Raw genomic sequence first — 18,082 nt, forward strand, 5'->3', positions numbered from 1 at the left:
TATATTTACATTAAGTTTTAAAAAAATTATATATATAAATAACGGAATTATAATCCGTATCGCATTTTACGTTACCATAGTAAAATTTTGTGAACGTTTGCATATATAAAATCCTCGAATATATTTACGTTTTCAAATTTAAATAATTAACGATTTGAACTTTTAAACGCTTCCGAATTTACAGTAAATGTGTAATCCTTAGAGAAATAAATTTCGGTTCATTTCGTTATCGGGAAACCCCGTTAAGCCTAGTCGAAGATGTCGTCTGGCACTGGTTTTGTTATCGTCTGTTTTCTCTTTACTTTCTTCTCTTGCGTATTGGTAAGTTAGGCCTTCCTTGTTTATTATTATTCGTAACGTTAAAATATGTTAAAATACAATTTATAAATATTAAAACCCGCTAATTGAAGTGTCGACGTATCTAAGGTTTTTGACGTTATAAACTAAGGTGAAATGGTGTTTTGTCGTTCGTTTAGATAGATTCCATAAAGTTACACCCAACGCCCCCTAATTCATTTTCCCTGGTGTGAGAAAGGCTTGGAAGTAATGTTAGAAAAACTTTCCTGTCGACAGCCACTATGTGTTTTTACCCTACATTGTACTCCACGTCTGAATACTGTTAAATGTAATGTTTCTTGTACCCATTTTACAGGAAGAAAGGGAAAGGTAATCGACGGCTGCAACCCTGAAAAGGTGTTTCCATTGGTAGCCATTATGCGGTTACGTCTGCCAAACGATGGGTGACATTTGTGTTGGAACAAAAAGTAGATGTCATCGGTAGCATAAACGAAAGACGCTACTAGATGCGACATTTTGAAACGGCACCACCATAGAAAGCGTTCCATGGAAAAATACTCCACAGCTCCTGGAACCGTCGAGTCTGCCAAATGTGGCTGATGACTCTGACCTTGGCCTATTGTCGCAGTTTGGTTCCTGCTCTGACACCCCTGATTCTCACTTGCTTCTTTTCGCCCTTCTAGATTTACTCGCCGTGGACTTTGGACACCATTGGTCTAGATGTCTGCAGAAAGAAGCATTAAGCTGTATAATAGCAATAAGAAAGTATAATACCGTATTATCCTGAATATAACGCGACTCCGAAATTTTCATAAAGATATTTAGAAAAAAAAATAATACTCAGAAAAGAATTCAAAGAAAGTAAAATTCAATCAGATAAGCATTTATTTAGGTAATTATAGCTAATAATACAAGTTAAATTCATGTCAATAAAACTAAGTAATGTAAAACAAAATTAATATTACGTAAGTAACAACAAAAAACGGAAATGTTTATTCAGAATCAGAACTGTTTTCAGAATGAGAACTCATTGATGTCACATCAGTATCATCAGTATTTTCATTCTTGCTTTTAGTCTCCCACAAAATGTCATCTTTCATCCCATTTAAATCATCGGAAATGCAGCATTTCTTGAAACCTTTAACTATCGATTCAGGTTCGATCTTCTGCTAGGCAGCGGCAATCCATTCTCCTAAAAGAGAGACTGAGGGTTTTTTTATTTTTCCTGAAGGTGTCAATGGATGATTGCCCGATAATAGCCAATTGTTGTATTCTTTTCGAAAATTCTCTTTAAATGGTTTATTAACCACCACATCCAAGACTTGAAACTGAGAAGTCATACCACCCGGTATTATTACAAGATTGGAATTTGATGCCTCAATTTTTTCCTTAACACTTGTCGTAAGGTAGCCTCGAAATGCATCAAGGATTAGCATGGAGCGAGAGTTTCTCAGAGAACCTGGCCGTTTCCCCCATATCACATTCAACCAGTCTAATACCAACTCCTCTGTCATCTAACCTTTTTCTTGCAGCCGAAAAACAATTCCTGGACACAGCTTTTCTTTGGGAATTGTTTTACGTTTCAATATAACGTAAGGTCGAAGCTTTTGTCCGTCAGCAGTAACAGCAAGCATAACAGTAATTCTGGAGTTTTCATAACCAGCTGACTTCAATAAGACCGTTTTTTCACCTTTCTTATTTACCGTAAGGTCGGAAGGCATGTCAAAATAGACTGGTGTTTGGTCTGCATTTCCCATATTTCCAAGACTGTAGTTGTGCTTTTTGCGTAATGATATAACATGGCGCTGATAAGCCAACAATTTTTCATTAAAGTCGTCAGGAAGTTTTTGCGCGAGAGTTGTCTGCCGTCGTAGTGATAAACCGTTCCTTTTCATCATTCTTCTACACCAACCCATACTTGCCTTAAAGTCCTTTCTAGGAATGTTTAAATTAGCAGTCTCTTCTAACGCTTTAAATCTTATGACTTCACGGGATATTGGGCACCCTTCATTTCGCTTTTCTATTACGAATTTTAACACTCGCTGCTCAACTTCATTAAACCTTCCTTTTTTAGGTCCACTAAAAGATTTTCTTGAAGAATTTGCATTCTTATATTTCCTTAAATCTTTTCTCCATAGGCGGATGTTTACTTCTGGAACTTCGTATTTCCTCGAAGCTCTCAAGTTGTTCGTTCTTTCTGCTCTCGTTTGCAACCATAATTTTAAAATTCATATCGTAGGTTCTCCTGGTACCTTTATTTATTTGACTCTTTGATGAGCCTTTTTTCTCAACACTACCTTTATTACTCTACACTCGTTTTTTATGGGCAATAAAGAAAATAGTAAAGTAACCGTCGCTAGTCACTAGAGCAAAAAACAAATGAAACAAAACAGTGAGATGCAGTTGCGTGAGACGTTAACGAGTGGAGACATAGCCTTACTATAGTAGCGCTATGCAAACAAAAGCACAGGCCTACTAACTAGATCACATGGTTGCTTTTGAAGTGGTCGATCGAGCTAGGAATTGGTCGGACATTCAGTTGCGTTTCAACCTCTGTAGGAAAATGTCCTTGTTTATATTACATTCCATTACTTAAACTCCGAATTTAGCGCGAGTCGATTTTTTAACGGAAAATAAATGGTCGAAAAATATCGCGTTATATTTCGGGCTAATACGGTAGATCTGCATTAAGCTACCAACATTGTTAGTGTGAGTGCCGGGAGGTGGACGGTCTTTTTTTTTTTCTCAGCTAACAGGTCGGTGAGACCTGCCCACGTCAAGATGGCGGCTCGGTTTTGTTATGCGTCACGCGTTACGCGAGTGAGAGTGCGGAAGAGGATGGGTCCGACGGTAGAGTGGCGGCGATACTCGAATAAAGGACATTAACAACGTATAATAACAATAACAACGATTTATTAATGCTAAAGCTACAGATACAGTTAGGGCGAGCTACTGTCGCCTAAGTTCGGATACGCGGAGGGAGAGTTTACACGACTTTGGGGAAGTTATACCTCGTAATCCGAGTCGATCTTGTGATGGGGTTGAGATATCCTCGGGTATCCTTTTGTTAGACGTCGGGACGCGCACACACTATCCAAGGGACACTACGTAACCGACCCTCTTTTCCTCCTTCGTCGCTCTTTATCATCTCGGTCACGTTTCTTGTTTTCACCATCCAGCATTATTCGAAAGTTGTTCCTCATGATTCATGTTTTCTCCGTGGAAACCAAACAATAAAATATTTTATTATTAGCGTTTTGGTTCCGGCGGGTTCGAATTTTCACATTAGTAATTTAATGTAGATCCATTGTCTAATATCAATTATCTGTTTTCTTGGGGACACTATAGATTACCACCTGTGGAATTTCGGGTCTTTGGGTATATATCTGAACTCAGGAGACCGAGACGAGTTCAACGATAGCCTACTTTTGGACCAGAGACAAAAAATAAAAAAGTTATCATACTTTTTTCCAGCAATTGCGCGATGATAGGAAGTCGCGTCGCTCTCTCCGCTAAGTCAGCCTCGCTATTGCGATCGGGAGTCGCGGTTGCTTGCCGTTAAAATTGCCTTTAGTAGACATTTCCCCCTTTTCTTTTACGCTGTACAAGAACTACCGTGAATCAATAACTAGTGACGTTCAGCACATGGCGGCCTGCCAGCGGCTTCCCTCCGGGAGGTCAGTTGGGAGCACGAGCAGTGGGAACGGTCGCCATGTTTGCTGCCATAAGTAACATTAACTGAAATGGCAATAGTGCGATGATTGTAAGTCACGTCGCTCTCTCCACTCTCGTATCGTGTGTTTAACCCTCCTAGAGATGACCGTAGTTCGACGTCATGGTTTGCAGACTTTACTGCAAGATGGCAGTACTAGCAACTATGGTGCCGTCTTCATGAGAGCATTAAAAAAGTATGATAACTTAAAAATTATGATAACTTTTTTATTTTTCTTCTCCAGTCCAAAAATAGAGTACCATTGAACTCGTCTCAGTCCCTTGCGTTCAAATATATAATCAAAGTTCTGAAATTCCATAGGTGGTAATCTATAGTACACCCATTTTCTTTTTCATTGGTAATCAGAAAGCTATTCATATTATAAATATAACATTTTTACTTAATTTAAGCTTTTTTTATCATTTTAACTAATAAATTAAATTTCGTTTTTCTAAAATCTTTATTAATGTTTTTACATTTGGGTAGATGATGACAGTTGATACGTGGTAATGTCTGCAGATGGGCTTGCCTTACGTCCAGGATCGTTTGTGTCTGGAATTCTGTAGTTATCGTGTTCTGCTATTGTGTCGACACCAACAGAGTAGCCAGATTGAGCGAAAGATTGCAAATTGGAACTTTTGGATTGCTCTCAGTGGTTTAGTAGAAAATATAACAATAGAAACTGTATTTCAAGAGAGAGTATTGGGGGAAAAGTCAAAACAGGACATGCATTGGCAGTGGAGTACTCAGAGGGGAGCCAAAGAGTTCTGGCACCCTCCAAAGAAAAAACAAGAAAAATTTTCAAAAAAATCTTTTTCCGATTAGAATTTTTCTTTATTTATATTGTGTTGTGTCTTCTATTTTCATACTACTTATGAATTAGCAGTCACATAAGGTAGGGATTTGTGATTAAATTCCCAAGATTAAATCCTGAGTGCACCACTATGCATTGGACTAATTTTTCATATAATTCCAATACTTTTGAGCAGAGAGACTTTATAACTTTACTTAAAAGTAAGTTTTTAATTCTGTATATGAGTCAATATTATCATCAGGAATTCACTTTTTTACTTTCTCAGTTTTGTTAGTATGTTTTATATCCCTTGATTAACATGCAGTGTTACATATATATAGCAGTGCTGGCAGTTGTCAGCTTCTTGGTGGTCCTGTTTGCTTGTTATTGCGTAACTAAAATTTGTCAGCTTTTTCCCATTTTTATTTTTGCTTTCACTGTCTTTTATTATGGTACTTTTTAAAAATAATGTTTACTTTAAGTTAACTGAATTATGATCATGCATATTTCCTTTTGTGTTTCTATGTAAAAATATCAAACATATCTGAGGTTATAGTTGCCAGAAAAAATTGAGCTAGAAACAAATGATACATCCGTCTCAGAGAGAAACTAAAGTAAAAGTAACTGAAAAATTACAGCATTTTTTTTCCCCGATTATTTAGATAATGTTTAATTTGCAGACATTGGATAGCAACAAACAATTTTCTACATGAAGCAAGTGCAAATATTTATAGAAACTATTTTTTATTCAAATTGTTTCTGAAATTTATTAAATCTAATTCTAGAATATTTTTCTAGTGTAAAAGCTAAAATAATTTGAACTTGGAGTGACTTGAAATAATAAATATAAAATAATTTTTCTTAAAACAGTTAAATAATAAAAAATCCATCTATATGCAAGACTTAAATTTTGAAAGCCAAAATTTTAGCAAATGTAGAGAAACTAAATTGGATGACAAGTGCCACCCAATTTGGCTGTTTGGTTATATTATTAATAATTGCTATAAAACAATAATTTTACAAGTAATATATTTTTCTAAAACTTTTTAAATTTTTTCAAATAATGTCTAAAAAGCCATTACTTTAAAAAATGTGTGTCAAATAATGTACTGTACACACAGTATGTTTCACATGATCTAAAATATTTCATTTCAGATTTTGCTTTGATCTTGATGCTTGTACCATTTTTGAATGCACTATTTTATATTTTTGTAAGTAGTCTGTTTGTACTGAAACTTGTGATATGAATAGGTGGACAAATCAGTCAGTTATTGAGATCAATTTAACTTTATTATATAGCTACATATGCATATAAGAACAAGTGAAAAGCTTACTTTAGAGTTTGGTGACATCATCAGTCAGATTTTACAATGCTAAAAGCTCAGTTATTGTCATGCTAAACCGCATGAGAAATACAGTGGAACCTCGGTATACGTCTGCTTTAGAATATGTCCAATTCGGAATACATCCTGTTTGGACGAAACAAATTTTGCTTAGTATACGACTTTTGTTCAGTATACAACTTAATTCAATTATACGTGCCATCTATGAACAAGTAGCACTATCGGTGTACTAGACCACACTAGATGTTCGTGGTCTCGCGATTTATAACTTTGTTAAATTTCTTCTGATTTTAATTTGTAAGTAAAACTATTTTTATTAATCACGAATTGCAAAAAGGCAAATGAAAAGCAACAGAAAACTAAAAAAATGACTAGAATCACAATGGAACTGAAAAAAGAGATTGTTGAGAAATATGAAGATGGCATAGGTGTTCAAGATTTAACTGTTGCATACCGTATTCCAAGAACGACGATATTGACAATTGTGAAAAATAAAGACATTGTTAAATCTGCTAATGTTGCGAAAGGGGTTTAATCGATTTCTAAACAGATTATTAGTATTAAGGAGAGTTTGATTTGATTTTGATTTAATGATTTAAATAATATAATACAATATACTGTAATAACTTTAAAAATCTATAATAAAATTTATTTTTTTATTAATGTGCTCAAACAGTGTTTAAATTATTTTACAACCCCATTAATATATCATATCAAGAGGGTTTTTTTTTACATGAGAACGGATTAATCATTTTTACATTACTTCTTATGGGAAAGGTTGTTTTGTATACATCCTATTTGAAGTCCAAACATCAGGAACGGATTAAGGTCGTATACCGAGGTTCCACTGTACCATATTTATTCAAATATAAGACGATCTCGCATATAGGACGAGGTGTGACTTTAAAAATCAAAATAAAGAAAATTAGATTTATTAATACAATTTTAATTTTATTTCGTTTAATTACAAATAAAGTATCAAATGCACGTAAATGCACACATTGTTCCACAAAAATTACTGGCATTTTAAACTTTAAGGAAAAATAAAACTTTAATTTCATTAATGAAAATTATGACTATACAAAGTTTGAGTCCTTTTGCCTATTTTTATCCTTTTTCATTAATGAAATTAGTCAACATAATCCTGGGCTTCTACATACAATTATGTAAATAATTCTAGGACTGCCCAAAAATTCACTAGAGGACTCAGCTTAAATGTGATTATATAACATGAATGCTGTCGTGAAGAATTTTAACATTTTTTAATGTTTGTAGATGTTGTAGCCTACAAAAAAGAGTCAACATTGAGATCATGTGTAAGTTTTTTTGATTGTATTCGTCTGTTATTTTTAGAAGTTTTACTTCAAGTTGCCGGCTGTTTTTGTGGTTCCTGGACTGGAATAAAAAGGATAAAAATAGGCAAAAGCACTCAAACTTTGTTCGTATATACAGAAATAGTTTGTCAATAGCTGATGCCTGACTTTCTTAAACCAATAAGATGCAAGCCAAACTCATAGCCAATCAGATAAAAGCAGCATTAATTGCAACTATGTATTATATTGTAAGAGATGTCAACTACAGTTTATGCTATCAAAATGAGCTTAGAATTTGCAATTGATACTTCACTCCATAATTTGAGATAGAGAGGTTTTGGGAGAAATTTATTTGAGATAAACATGGAAAATATATTGAATTTAGGCTGAAAATGCAGGGAAAAATAAATTTTGAGATAGGTTCAACTGTATATTGTTTATGTAAAACAAAAGCTGTTACTCAGCAGTAGTGTAACCAGAGAAGAGCCTTATCTTATTCGGCTGCAATTTGAAAAAATTGTAGACCTATAAATTCCCACAGTCGTCTGTCTCTCTGTCTGTCTTTCCTTAATCTTGAGAACAGAGATAGATGAAATCTGAGATGAGATATGGAAAGATTAGGGGCAGGAGGCCCCGATTAATTATATATGAAGTTCCGATGCCAAGTGGAAGACCCATTATTTCAATTCAAAACTTTTTTCCTGAAAACAGTTAATAGATGATTGGCATGGCTCTATTGTTAAAGGAAAAGTATGATGTACAGGAGCAAACCATTATTAATTTGAGGTGGAGAGCATATATTTTAAATTAAGTAAAAATATGATTAACAATTGCAGCCCAGCATTGTGATGATGTCACAATAAATATTTGTTTATCGTCTTATTGTACGAGGGCTATTTTTTAAATAAGGTCCGTTTGTGAATGAGAGTGAGACTAATGCGCATTCACAGCAGTACGCATGCGCTTCTGCTCCAAGCAAGCTTGGTGTGCGTTTTGACGCCATTTGTAGCCATATCATCTGTCTGTATGCTGAGCTGTAGAAGTTTAAAATGTTTAAGAAAATTGAGTCTCCCGCCGACTGTGAGATACGATCTGTTATTCAATTCTTGAGTGCAAGAAACTTGGCAGCTGCGGAAATTCACCGTCAGATTTGTGAAGTTTACAGTGATAATGCTATGAGTGACAGTAAAGTTTGAAAATGGGTAAGAATGTTCAAGGATGGGCGAGTTAATGTGCATGATGAGCCACGCCCTGACCGACCTTCTCTGATTTCTGAAGATTTGGTTCGTAATGTGGATAACAAAATTCGAGAGGACCGACGATTCACGATTTCAACGTTAGCAGTTGAATTTCCACAGATTTCAAGATCAGTTTTGTATACCATTGTTTCGGAGAAACTGAATTATCAAAAATTGTGTTCTCGGTGGGTTCCAAGACTGCTTTCTGACGATCACAAAACAAAAAGATTGGACAGTGCTTTATCATTTTTGACTCGATACGATCATCCACGCAGTCCAGACCTTGCACCCACTGATTTTCACTTGTTTCGTTACTTAAAGGAGTTCCTCAGTGGTCAACAGTTCAACGACGATGAAGAAGTGAAAACTGCAGTCGTGGATTGGGCTTCTTGACAGGCGGCAGATTTCTTTGAAGTCGGAATTCAAAAAATTGTTGAGCGGTATGACAAATGTTTAAACAAAATGGAAATTTTGTAGAAAAGTAGATAAAAGTATGTAGAATATGGAAAAAATATATTTTAATAATATTTACAGTATTTTTCTTATTATTAAAAAATGGACCTTATTTAAAAAATAGCCTTCGTAGTTTGATCTTAGAAATAGTTTATATTCTTTTTATAGTAAAAATCATTTTCAAACATGTATATTGTTACATATTTTTGTAACAATATACATGTTTTGTATAGGAAGAAAATAAAGAAAAAAGGACTCGAACTTTTGTTTGTATAACCTTTGTAATTCATTATTGAATTTAATATATTGTTACAATTTAATGACAAACAGATAATCTGTTTATATATAAAGTAAGAAATTCAGAAAGTTAGCTTTCCATGTGATTTCAATTGCAAGTATATATTATAGTATTCTAAATATAATTATTTGTAAATACAGTAGAGCATAGATTATCTGACCCCCGATCAACCGTCACATTGGTTAACCGACCGCGTTCTAGTCGGCAAATTCAGATGTCCGCTAGTGATGTGGTGCTACAATATTTGGCTATGTCTTGGCTACTTTATTATTATTTTTGTTAAATTTTTGCGTGTTTTAGCTGGCACAATCATTAAAGGGAGGCCAGTATTTAAACCAGGCTTAATTTTCTGTTTTTTCCTTTATTTTTGTATTTATTTTTGCAAAATAAAGAAACAATTTTTAACGATACAATAGCAACGATTATTATTTTTTTTAAAAATTGTTAGGCTTAACATTGATGAAAATTCGACGCGAAATAGGTTAATAGCAATATACTAATTACATCGGATATACTAATATACTGTACTAATAATGTATTTTTTCATACTTTTCGGTTATCCGTTTTTTCAGTTATCCGACCAACACCAGTCCCCAATTGAGTCGGATAATCGATGCTCTACTGTAGTTGAAGTTTATTCATTTTTACAAGTTTTTCTTAATGTTATTTTACATAATAGAAATTTTTTACAATAATTTAAAATATTTAATTGAATTTAAGTTTTTAATTTTACATATTGATAGTGCTATTTATATTTTGGAAAAATGTATTTTTGACATTAAAAAAATTAAGCTTTATTTGAATAAAAGCATATAAACTAACTATTGTTATTAATAATATTTTCAGTGTCAGTATGAAGATGTTCGTTGTAAATGTGTCTGTATAACTCCTGAAGTGATTAATGGTTCAAAATCTGATCGCAAATTTTATATTGGAAATGTACCTCCATTGAAGTAGTGAGTTTTCATATTTTTGTATTAATTGTTCATATATGCAATAAATTATTTTTTAATAAATTTTTATAGATATGACATAGATTTTATAGATCATGATATATAAAAAATAATTCATAAATTTTTAATGTTTTAACTTGTTAATTCAAAAGCTGGAACTATCTTCTAAATACTAAAATTCACACTTTCTGCTACTTTCCAGCCTTCACAGATTAAAAACAAACAATTTTGGCTATATGTAGTGGCTTGCATCAGGTTAAGTAGATTCTATATCAAATGTCTATAGCAGGTTTAAAGTTTGGAATAATGCCTTTTTGTTTTTTTTTTTATGTAATTGTCTTTGAATTAAAATATACTATATTTACATACAGATTAACATAGTTTTAAATTAAATGAATAATTATGAATAAAAATATTAAATAGCCACTAATAAATAATATGATTGAAAAACTGTAAAATTGAATTATTTGGCAAGATGCAAATTGCTATTATTGCATGTATTATTGGTTGGTACTATTTTTTTTAGGGGTTATCTAATATAGATTGCCATTCCTTAGATATAGTTACCAAAGCTTTTGTGCTCTATGAGACTTTCTCTTTCAGAAAGTACTGCCCTCACCTGCTTAATCTTTATTATTAATATATTAAAACTTTTTATTTATATTATTATTTTAAATAAATTTTTAGTAATTGTGATGAAGTGATCTTGCCTCAAGTTGGTATTGATGTGAGAGGGAAAGAAAAAGAATTTTGTCCACGCTGTGAATGTAAATATGAGAGTAGAAATACTACAACCATTAAAGTAAGTGTTTTTTTTTTTTTTTTTTTTTTTTTATATTTACTTGTTAACAATATTTAGTAATTGAATTTTGTATTTACAAATTATAAAAATACTTCTAATGAAATATTTCATAAAATACATTTCCTATAACAAGTATATATTTTATAAATTATTTCATATTTTAAAATTTTAACTAACTTTTTTATTAGTTTAAAATATCTTTCTGTAAATTCTAAATAACCATTATTAAAGTTAATTTACAAGTACACTGATGTCCAAAATTAAAGGATAACATGAAGAACTAAATAAGTAGTGCATTAATGGAAATGCAATGAAACTAGATGTATGACAATTTGATGATATTGTAAAAGAAAATGTGCATGAAAATCATTTATAGCAGAGTATATGCAAATAAGGATGAGTGTTATAAAGGAAGTAATGCAAATTGCATTGTATCTTGCCTCATTCCTGCTGTAAGTTGGCTGTGCTGTACAGAAATTGTTGAAAATATCTCAAAGATAGCATTTAGATAATTCAGATCAGTGTTTTTCAACTGCTGAAAAATTTCACTGATCCACAGAAAAATATTTGACTGTACTGAAGCTGGAACTTGCTTACAGGTGACATTTTAAATAGTAATCTAGAATTACTGTACATACTTTGTTACATATAGTAACTCTAAATAAGCATATATAAACTTAATAAATAAGCATAATTTATAAATTAATATGCCTCGATGTCCTTAACTTATAATCTTATTTCGTCTACTAGTACAAATCTATTAGCAGGACTTATTAAACTGGCTTTAAGGATACTGCAACTCAGGTTTCACAGATTATAAAATTATTGTTTTATTTAATTTACCTGGTAATTTACAGGTAAATTAAATAAAACAATAATTTTATAATCTGTGAAACCTGAGTTGCAGTATCCTTAAAGCCAGTTTAATAAGTCCTGCTAATAGATTTGTACTAGTAGACGAAATAAGATTATAAGCATAATTTATAGTTGCATAAAATTACTTGGTCCATATGAAATTATCCATAATTTTACCAGTCCACAATGAGAAAAAGGTTGAAAAACATCAATTCAGATGAGTCACAAAAGTGACAAGTGGTTTGGCAGACTTGAGGCTGGTCAATTCCAGTCTGAGTTCTCCAGAATATTACATATCCTCAAAATGTCATCTCAATTATAGAGGCAGTTTTGTGGACTGAAGGGAGAGGTTAATTTCAACATGGCAGAATGACTAACTACTAAAAGAAAACCTGTGTTCATGATGGACAAGTGTCTGGAAAGACTTCCTGCAAACATGCAAAACACTCTCACAATTTTAAATCTGGTTTGTCTGTGTCAAACTTTAATGCCCAAAAATGTTTGAGTTATATCCATTGCTTTGTCAAGTCAAAATGGCACCACTTTCATTTTGTGCACTTGCAGGTGGCAATAGAATAGATGACTATTGGCATCTCTTGATGAAAATGCTTAATAAGAATTGCCTTATTATATATGCAACAGATGTCAATGTATACCCAATACATTTGTAAAGTACTATTTTTAGTATCTTAGGAAACTGACAAATAATTGCGGTCGGTAAAACTTCCGTTAACCTAACGGGTACTTTACGCGGATTCGAGATTAATTTGCCAGGCCTGGGCTTTTAAGCGTGCACCGAAAAATTAGTAATAATAACGATAAATATCAAGTCAGATCAAAAGTTCAAATATATTTAATTAGCAACTAGAATGTACTACGTACAAATGTCAATAATCCAAACAAAATTTATTAACGAAAATCAACAAGTCAACCCGACAATAAACTCAGCTACTTAGCTTAACTTAATATTAATTCCCCTTTGAAATTCGACAAATCAAATACTTAGAAACTATGAACAAAATCTCTTACTAATTAAACGTCTATCCGTCACCTCACTATACGAAGAACCTATTTCCTCAATCCTTTCGATATCGTCAAATCGTCAATCGAACTCCTCTTTAACACCTTGGATCGTCCAATTATCAATCTGGACTTCTATCAGAAAATACTTCGCTTTCGAATTCACCTCGCTCTCAAAGTCGCCTCGATTTGGAATTCACCTCTCCTTCTTCGGTTAACGTACGGGTTTTATACTGTGAGGTGACGTCACACTTGAGCTGGGTTACTCCCCTTATTTACATACTTAGTTGCTAACATTAATTTTCTTTTCTAGCAGCTTTAAGTTTCCGACAAAGCTTATAAACCGTTTACAAAATATTTATCATAATTTTCTGGGATGTTTAAGACGGTTTATCAAGTATTTCTTTACTAGTGAATGTGGGGACTCCCCCCTCCATTTTTTTTCTGCGGATCGTTACTTCCGCTGGGCAGCGCAAGTGCGCAAGATTTTTCCTACGGCGCTTATTTCTCCGTGAGTTGTTTTATCTTCATTTTTCATTACTAACAAGAGAGTGGTGGGGAACCTTCGTCCTAAATAAACATAAGCCCCAAACAAAAGATAATAAAACAGAAAAATAATAATAAAATAAAAATAACGCTCGGACTCAGTTCCTTACACATTTTTCCACATCTGGAAACTGGAGTGACCCTCACATGAAGCCAACATTAAGTAAACTATGAGCTATTTATTAAAATTGTCCTTTGTTGGTATGTAAACAGGCTGAATGAATTTTTAATGCAAGAGAATATTCAAATCCCTGTAATGATGGCAAATGTGCATTGACCAAAATGCAGAAACTAAATAAAGGTTTTTTATATAATTACTAATCAAACATTACAGCTGGGTTCTTATTGGACTATTATGAGACTAATTAATTAACTAGATATTAAGCAGTTTGGGTTAACAATAGGTGGTTAAGCTGCCATATTATGTTAAATTTAATTATTAGAAATAAATTTTATTTTAGAATATTCTGGAAGAAAAGATTGACTTGGACCCTGAACTCCTGTTACTGTGCAGATGCATTGCCAGTTATGCAATCCAGATTCCCATCCAATCTTTGCTTCCATACTAGTTAAATAATTTGGATGTAACTATACTGGTTACTCACCTTGCTGACAGGAATACAACTCTGAGCCCATGGCTGTTTTATGTCTCTCAGTTGACTTAAGCTTTTACCCCAGCATGCAGCATTGTGTGTGTGTGTGTGTGTGTGTGTGTATATATATATATATATATATACATACATACATACATACATACATACATACATAAATTAGAATATTCTAAATTAAATTTAAATTATTTCTAATTATTAAATTTAACATGAAATGGCATCTTAACTGCTTATCTGTAGTCCAAATTGTTTAATATCTGTTAATTCTTCTTATCTCTATGTTTTTACTGTTTTACTTTATTTCTGTATTGTCTACTTGGACCTTGTTTATTAATAGGACTTATTATATCAGTGTAGTTTCTGATTAGCAAAGGCAGGAAATCTTAGTCAAAACTAAATATCTTTATTTTCACCTGCTTAATATCTGATTAATTAAACAGCCTTATAGTACCATAACAAGAATCTAGTTGTAATGTATAAAGGTATATAGATTATAATGACCTATGATATTTTCTTTTCAGTGTTATTATTTTGAAATAAAATTAACATAGCCAAAACTTTCAATGCAGGCCTTGTAATATGTCCAACAATCATGAATGTAGCAAGAATTAGTTATGATGGAAACTCATATATACGCATGATGTATTTAGACATTGAAGATGAGCTTCAAGAAAAGTTTATTGTATTGTTCTTTGTCAATACTTTAAAAATTATGAGAGAGAAGATATATAAATGCTATTGTTGTTGTTATTTTCATCTTTTCACAATAGCTTTTCTCAAGGAAATATTCAAAATCATAAAGAACAGAACAGAAACAAAATTGTCCAATGAGTCTTTTTGAAGTTTTTAAATTTATTTGAAAGTAATCTTTGAAAATTAATTTTAAAATTCTGAAAAATTGTGTAAAATCATTTTTACTTAATCATCTAGAATTATATTAGGAGAAAACTGCCATATTGCTTGAAATTTTATTTTAATATTAATAATTTTATATTACATAATCTTAAATATTTTCTGATTAGAAAGCCTTATAACCAAATATATAACCTTTATCCTGATTTGTATTGATGTTAACTCTATCATAAATAATCTAAAGTTATTTCAGGCTGAATAAGTGCCTACTCTATCCTGTGATATTTCAGATCAATTTTTAATAGTAATTTTTCCAACAGTATGGCTCATTATTATTTCCAACATTAAATTTCTTATAGGTTCTTTAATGAAGAAGATAAAATAGTTTTAAATTTAATTAATAAATTATAAATAATAATTATAAATTTATTTATGCAATTCAGTTTATACACTGCTTTTTAAATATTTTAGTAGTAGTTATAAATTTAGGTATTGAAGGAAAATATGATTTATACTTTCAATAAATGAAAACCTCATATAAAAATTGCTTTAAGTGAATAGTGAATCTTTATTATTTTGATTGAAAACTTAGCTAATTAAAATAGCTACAACAAAATGTGTTTAACTGTATGAAGTCACTTCAATCAAAATACAGTTTTATAATATGTTTAGGTAATTGTGTGCAAGATATTTATAATTTTAATTTTGAACTATATATCTAAATATCATGCAGTTACTTCATGAATATATTCATAGAATTTAATTAATTTTTCTTTTTAACATGATTTATTATTTATAATAGAAAATAGATACAAATTAACAAAATACACATTGAATAATTTATTATTCTTTCATTATTGTTTTAGTCTAGATTATGAAGAATGGTATTTTGAGACAGGAATATGGTAAATGGAAAGTTTATCATATAAAACAACTATGGCAATTTTAATAAAATCAGATCATGTAATTTAGCTAATAAATAACATGAAAATATGTTTATATTTAAACATGCAATTATTTTAGTTAATGAATTACAAACATTATTTATAGCTCGCATTTAGAACAGTGCATTTTATATTAATATTTACTAATCATGTAATTCATTCAATACAAACTGTTTAATAATGAATAGACATAAATGGTAATTGCACATTAATACATATTCATATAATTTAGCATCAGATATAAATAACCTTAAAATGTAAATGATATTATTGGATTTACTTGTTTTATTTTTAAATTAGAAATGATTATTTTGGAAACAAAAGTGACTACTATGATATTTTTAAATTACATAAAATTTTTATATCTTAATTAATAAAATCTCCTGTATAATAATAATAATAATAATAATAATAATATTTATTTTTATAAATATATTATTATTATTATTAATATATTTGCATTGTTATATTTTTGTATATTTGCATATAAATGTATATAAACTTTGTATCATATTATTCTATATTAAAACATTTACTTTTTTGATATGGTTTTATCAAATGACAAATGATTTTTTTTCTACAATAAGAATGTAAAGAATTTCTGATTTATAAATCATATTGGATGTAATTATTCATTAACATATTCTAAGCAGTTCTTAATTCCATTAAAATTTTGTTGGATATTAAAACTTTTAAATGTGTTAATGAGTATTTTAATTATTGAGATATTATCAATATAATTATAACGAAAACTTCTTTCTATCGTTCATCCATTAATTGTCACTGTATATATATTTTAAATGAGATTTGATGTGATGAAGATTGATTGATTTTAATTTAAAAAATTTTTTTATACTGAATAGAATTTGATAACACAATTGAAGCTTGTTTGCAATTTTAATTACCTTAAAATTTTAAAATTAAGTAATATGAACTAATATATGAATAACAGTTTAGTTTTTAAATTTGTAAATATTTAATATTTATCTTTTCCTAATAAAAATTATCAAGTTACTATGAAAGTTAGATATATGCAAGCGAAGGAAATGTATAAATATTTTGATTTGTAAATAATTTTGTATATTTTTACACATTAATTTTCTTTAGTTATAATTTTCAAAACTAAAACAATTTTTAAACATTTTATTTTAGGTTGTAGTTATTTTGATCATTTGGGTGATTTCTCTTTTGGTTGTATATATGCTGTTTCTAATGTGCTTGGATCCTCTGCTTAACAAACGCAGTACCACTTATGAAGAGCATACAAATGAAGAAGTTAATCTGGTAACTTCTTTTATCTTGAAAATCTGATTAACTAAATATTGAATTCAGTGTTTTGTAATGTCTGTTATGAACACTTCCACAAATTTTTGTTACATTTACTTGTATGTTTTGTTAAATTTTTTCACTCGTTTCTTTGACAGGACGAACCGATAGCAGCTATGCAGCGACCACGTACTTCAAGTACAAATGTTTTGAACAGAGTCGGCCAGCAGCAAGATAGATGGAAGCGGCAAGTGCAAGAACAGCGCCGAAATATCTACGACAGACATACAATGCTGAATTAATCTTCTTTTCCGTTACGTGTAACTTTAATTTTTCTAAAAATTTTTACCCATTCCGTATGGGGGAAACAATTTATCAAATATATGGAAAAAAATTCAAAGTATGAGAAATTATTAACAGTTAAGATATTTGGTTACCAAGTTAAAATAATCCATATTGACAATGGCTAGGTTCACATTTATTTATTCTCTATAAACTATGTATATATTTGAATGCTAATTCCTTATGTATAGAATATCAAATACTTTGTTATCAAACTGTTTGATTTGTAACTTGTAAAGATTTGCTCATCTCTTGTATAAAGAAAATAATGAACTAAATATGTATTGAACTTAAAAATATGTTTATATGATTAAAATTCAATAAATTTATCAAATAAAAAATTTTAGTGTATTTTTTAGTTTATAAAAGTTTCAATCATTTTCGTTTAAAAGTTCATTATTAAGGCTGTTTATTGGTATACCTTTTCTTCAATTTTAACTAAAT

At 30.8% G+C, this 18,082-nt stretch overlaps 1 protein-coding gene across 1 annotated transcript; it reads left to right on the forward strand.

Annotated features, from left to right (window-relative positions):
* Positions 1-66: 66 nt before the first annotated feature.
* On the forward strand, positions 67-17,979 carry LOC136972292 (uncharacterized protein CG1161). Its single transcript, XM_067266849.1, has 5 exons — positions 67-321; positions 10,294-10,403; positions 11,088-11,202; positions 17,183-17,314; positions 17,455-17,979. The coding sequence occupies exons 1-5, from the start codon at positions 259-261 to the stop codon at positions 17,596-17,598; spliced, it is 564 nt and encodes a 187-aa protein (XP_067122950.1). The 5' UTR covers positions 67-258; the 3' UTR covers positions 17,599-17,979.
* Positions 17,980-18,082: the final 103 nt, after the last annotated feature.

The sequence above is a fragment of the Centruroides vittatus genome, unplaced genomic scaffold, assembly GCF_030686945.1.
Source record: "Centruroides vittatus isolate TY-2023 unplaced genomic scaffold, ASM3068694v2 contig_2892, whole genome shotgun sequence".
NCBI lineage: Eukaryota > Metazoa > Arthropoda > Arachnida > Scorpiones > Buthidae > Centruroides > Centruroides vittatus.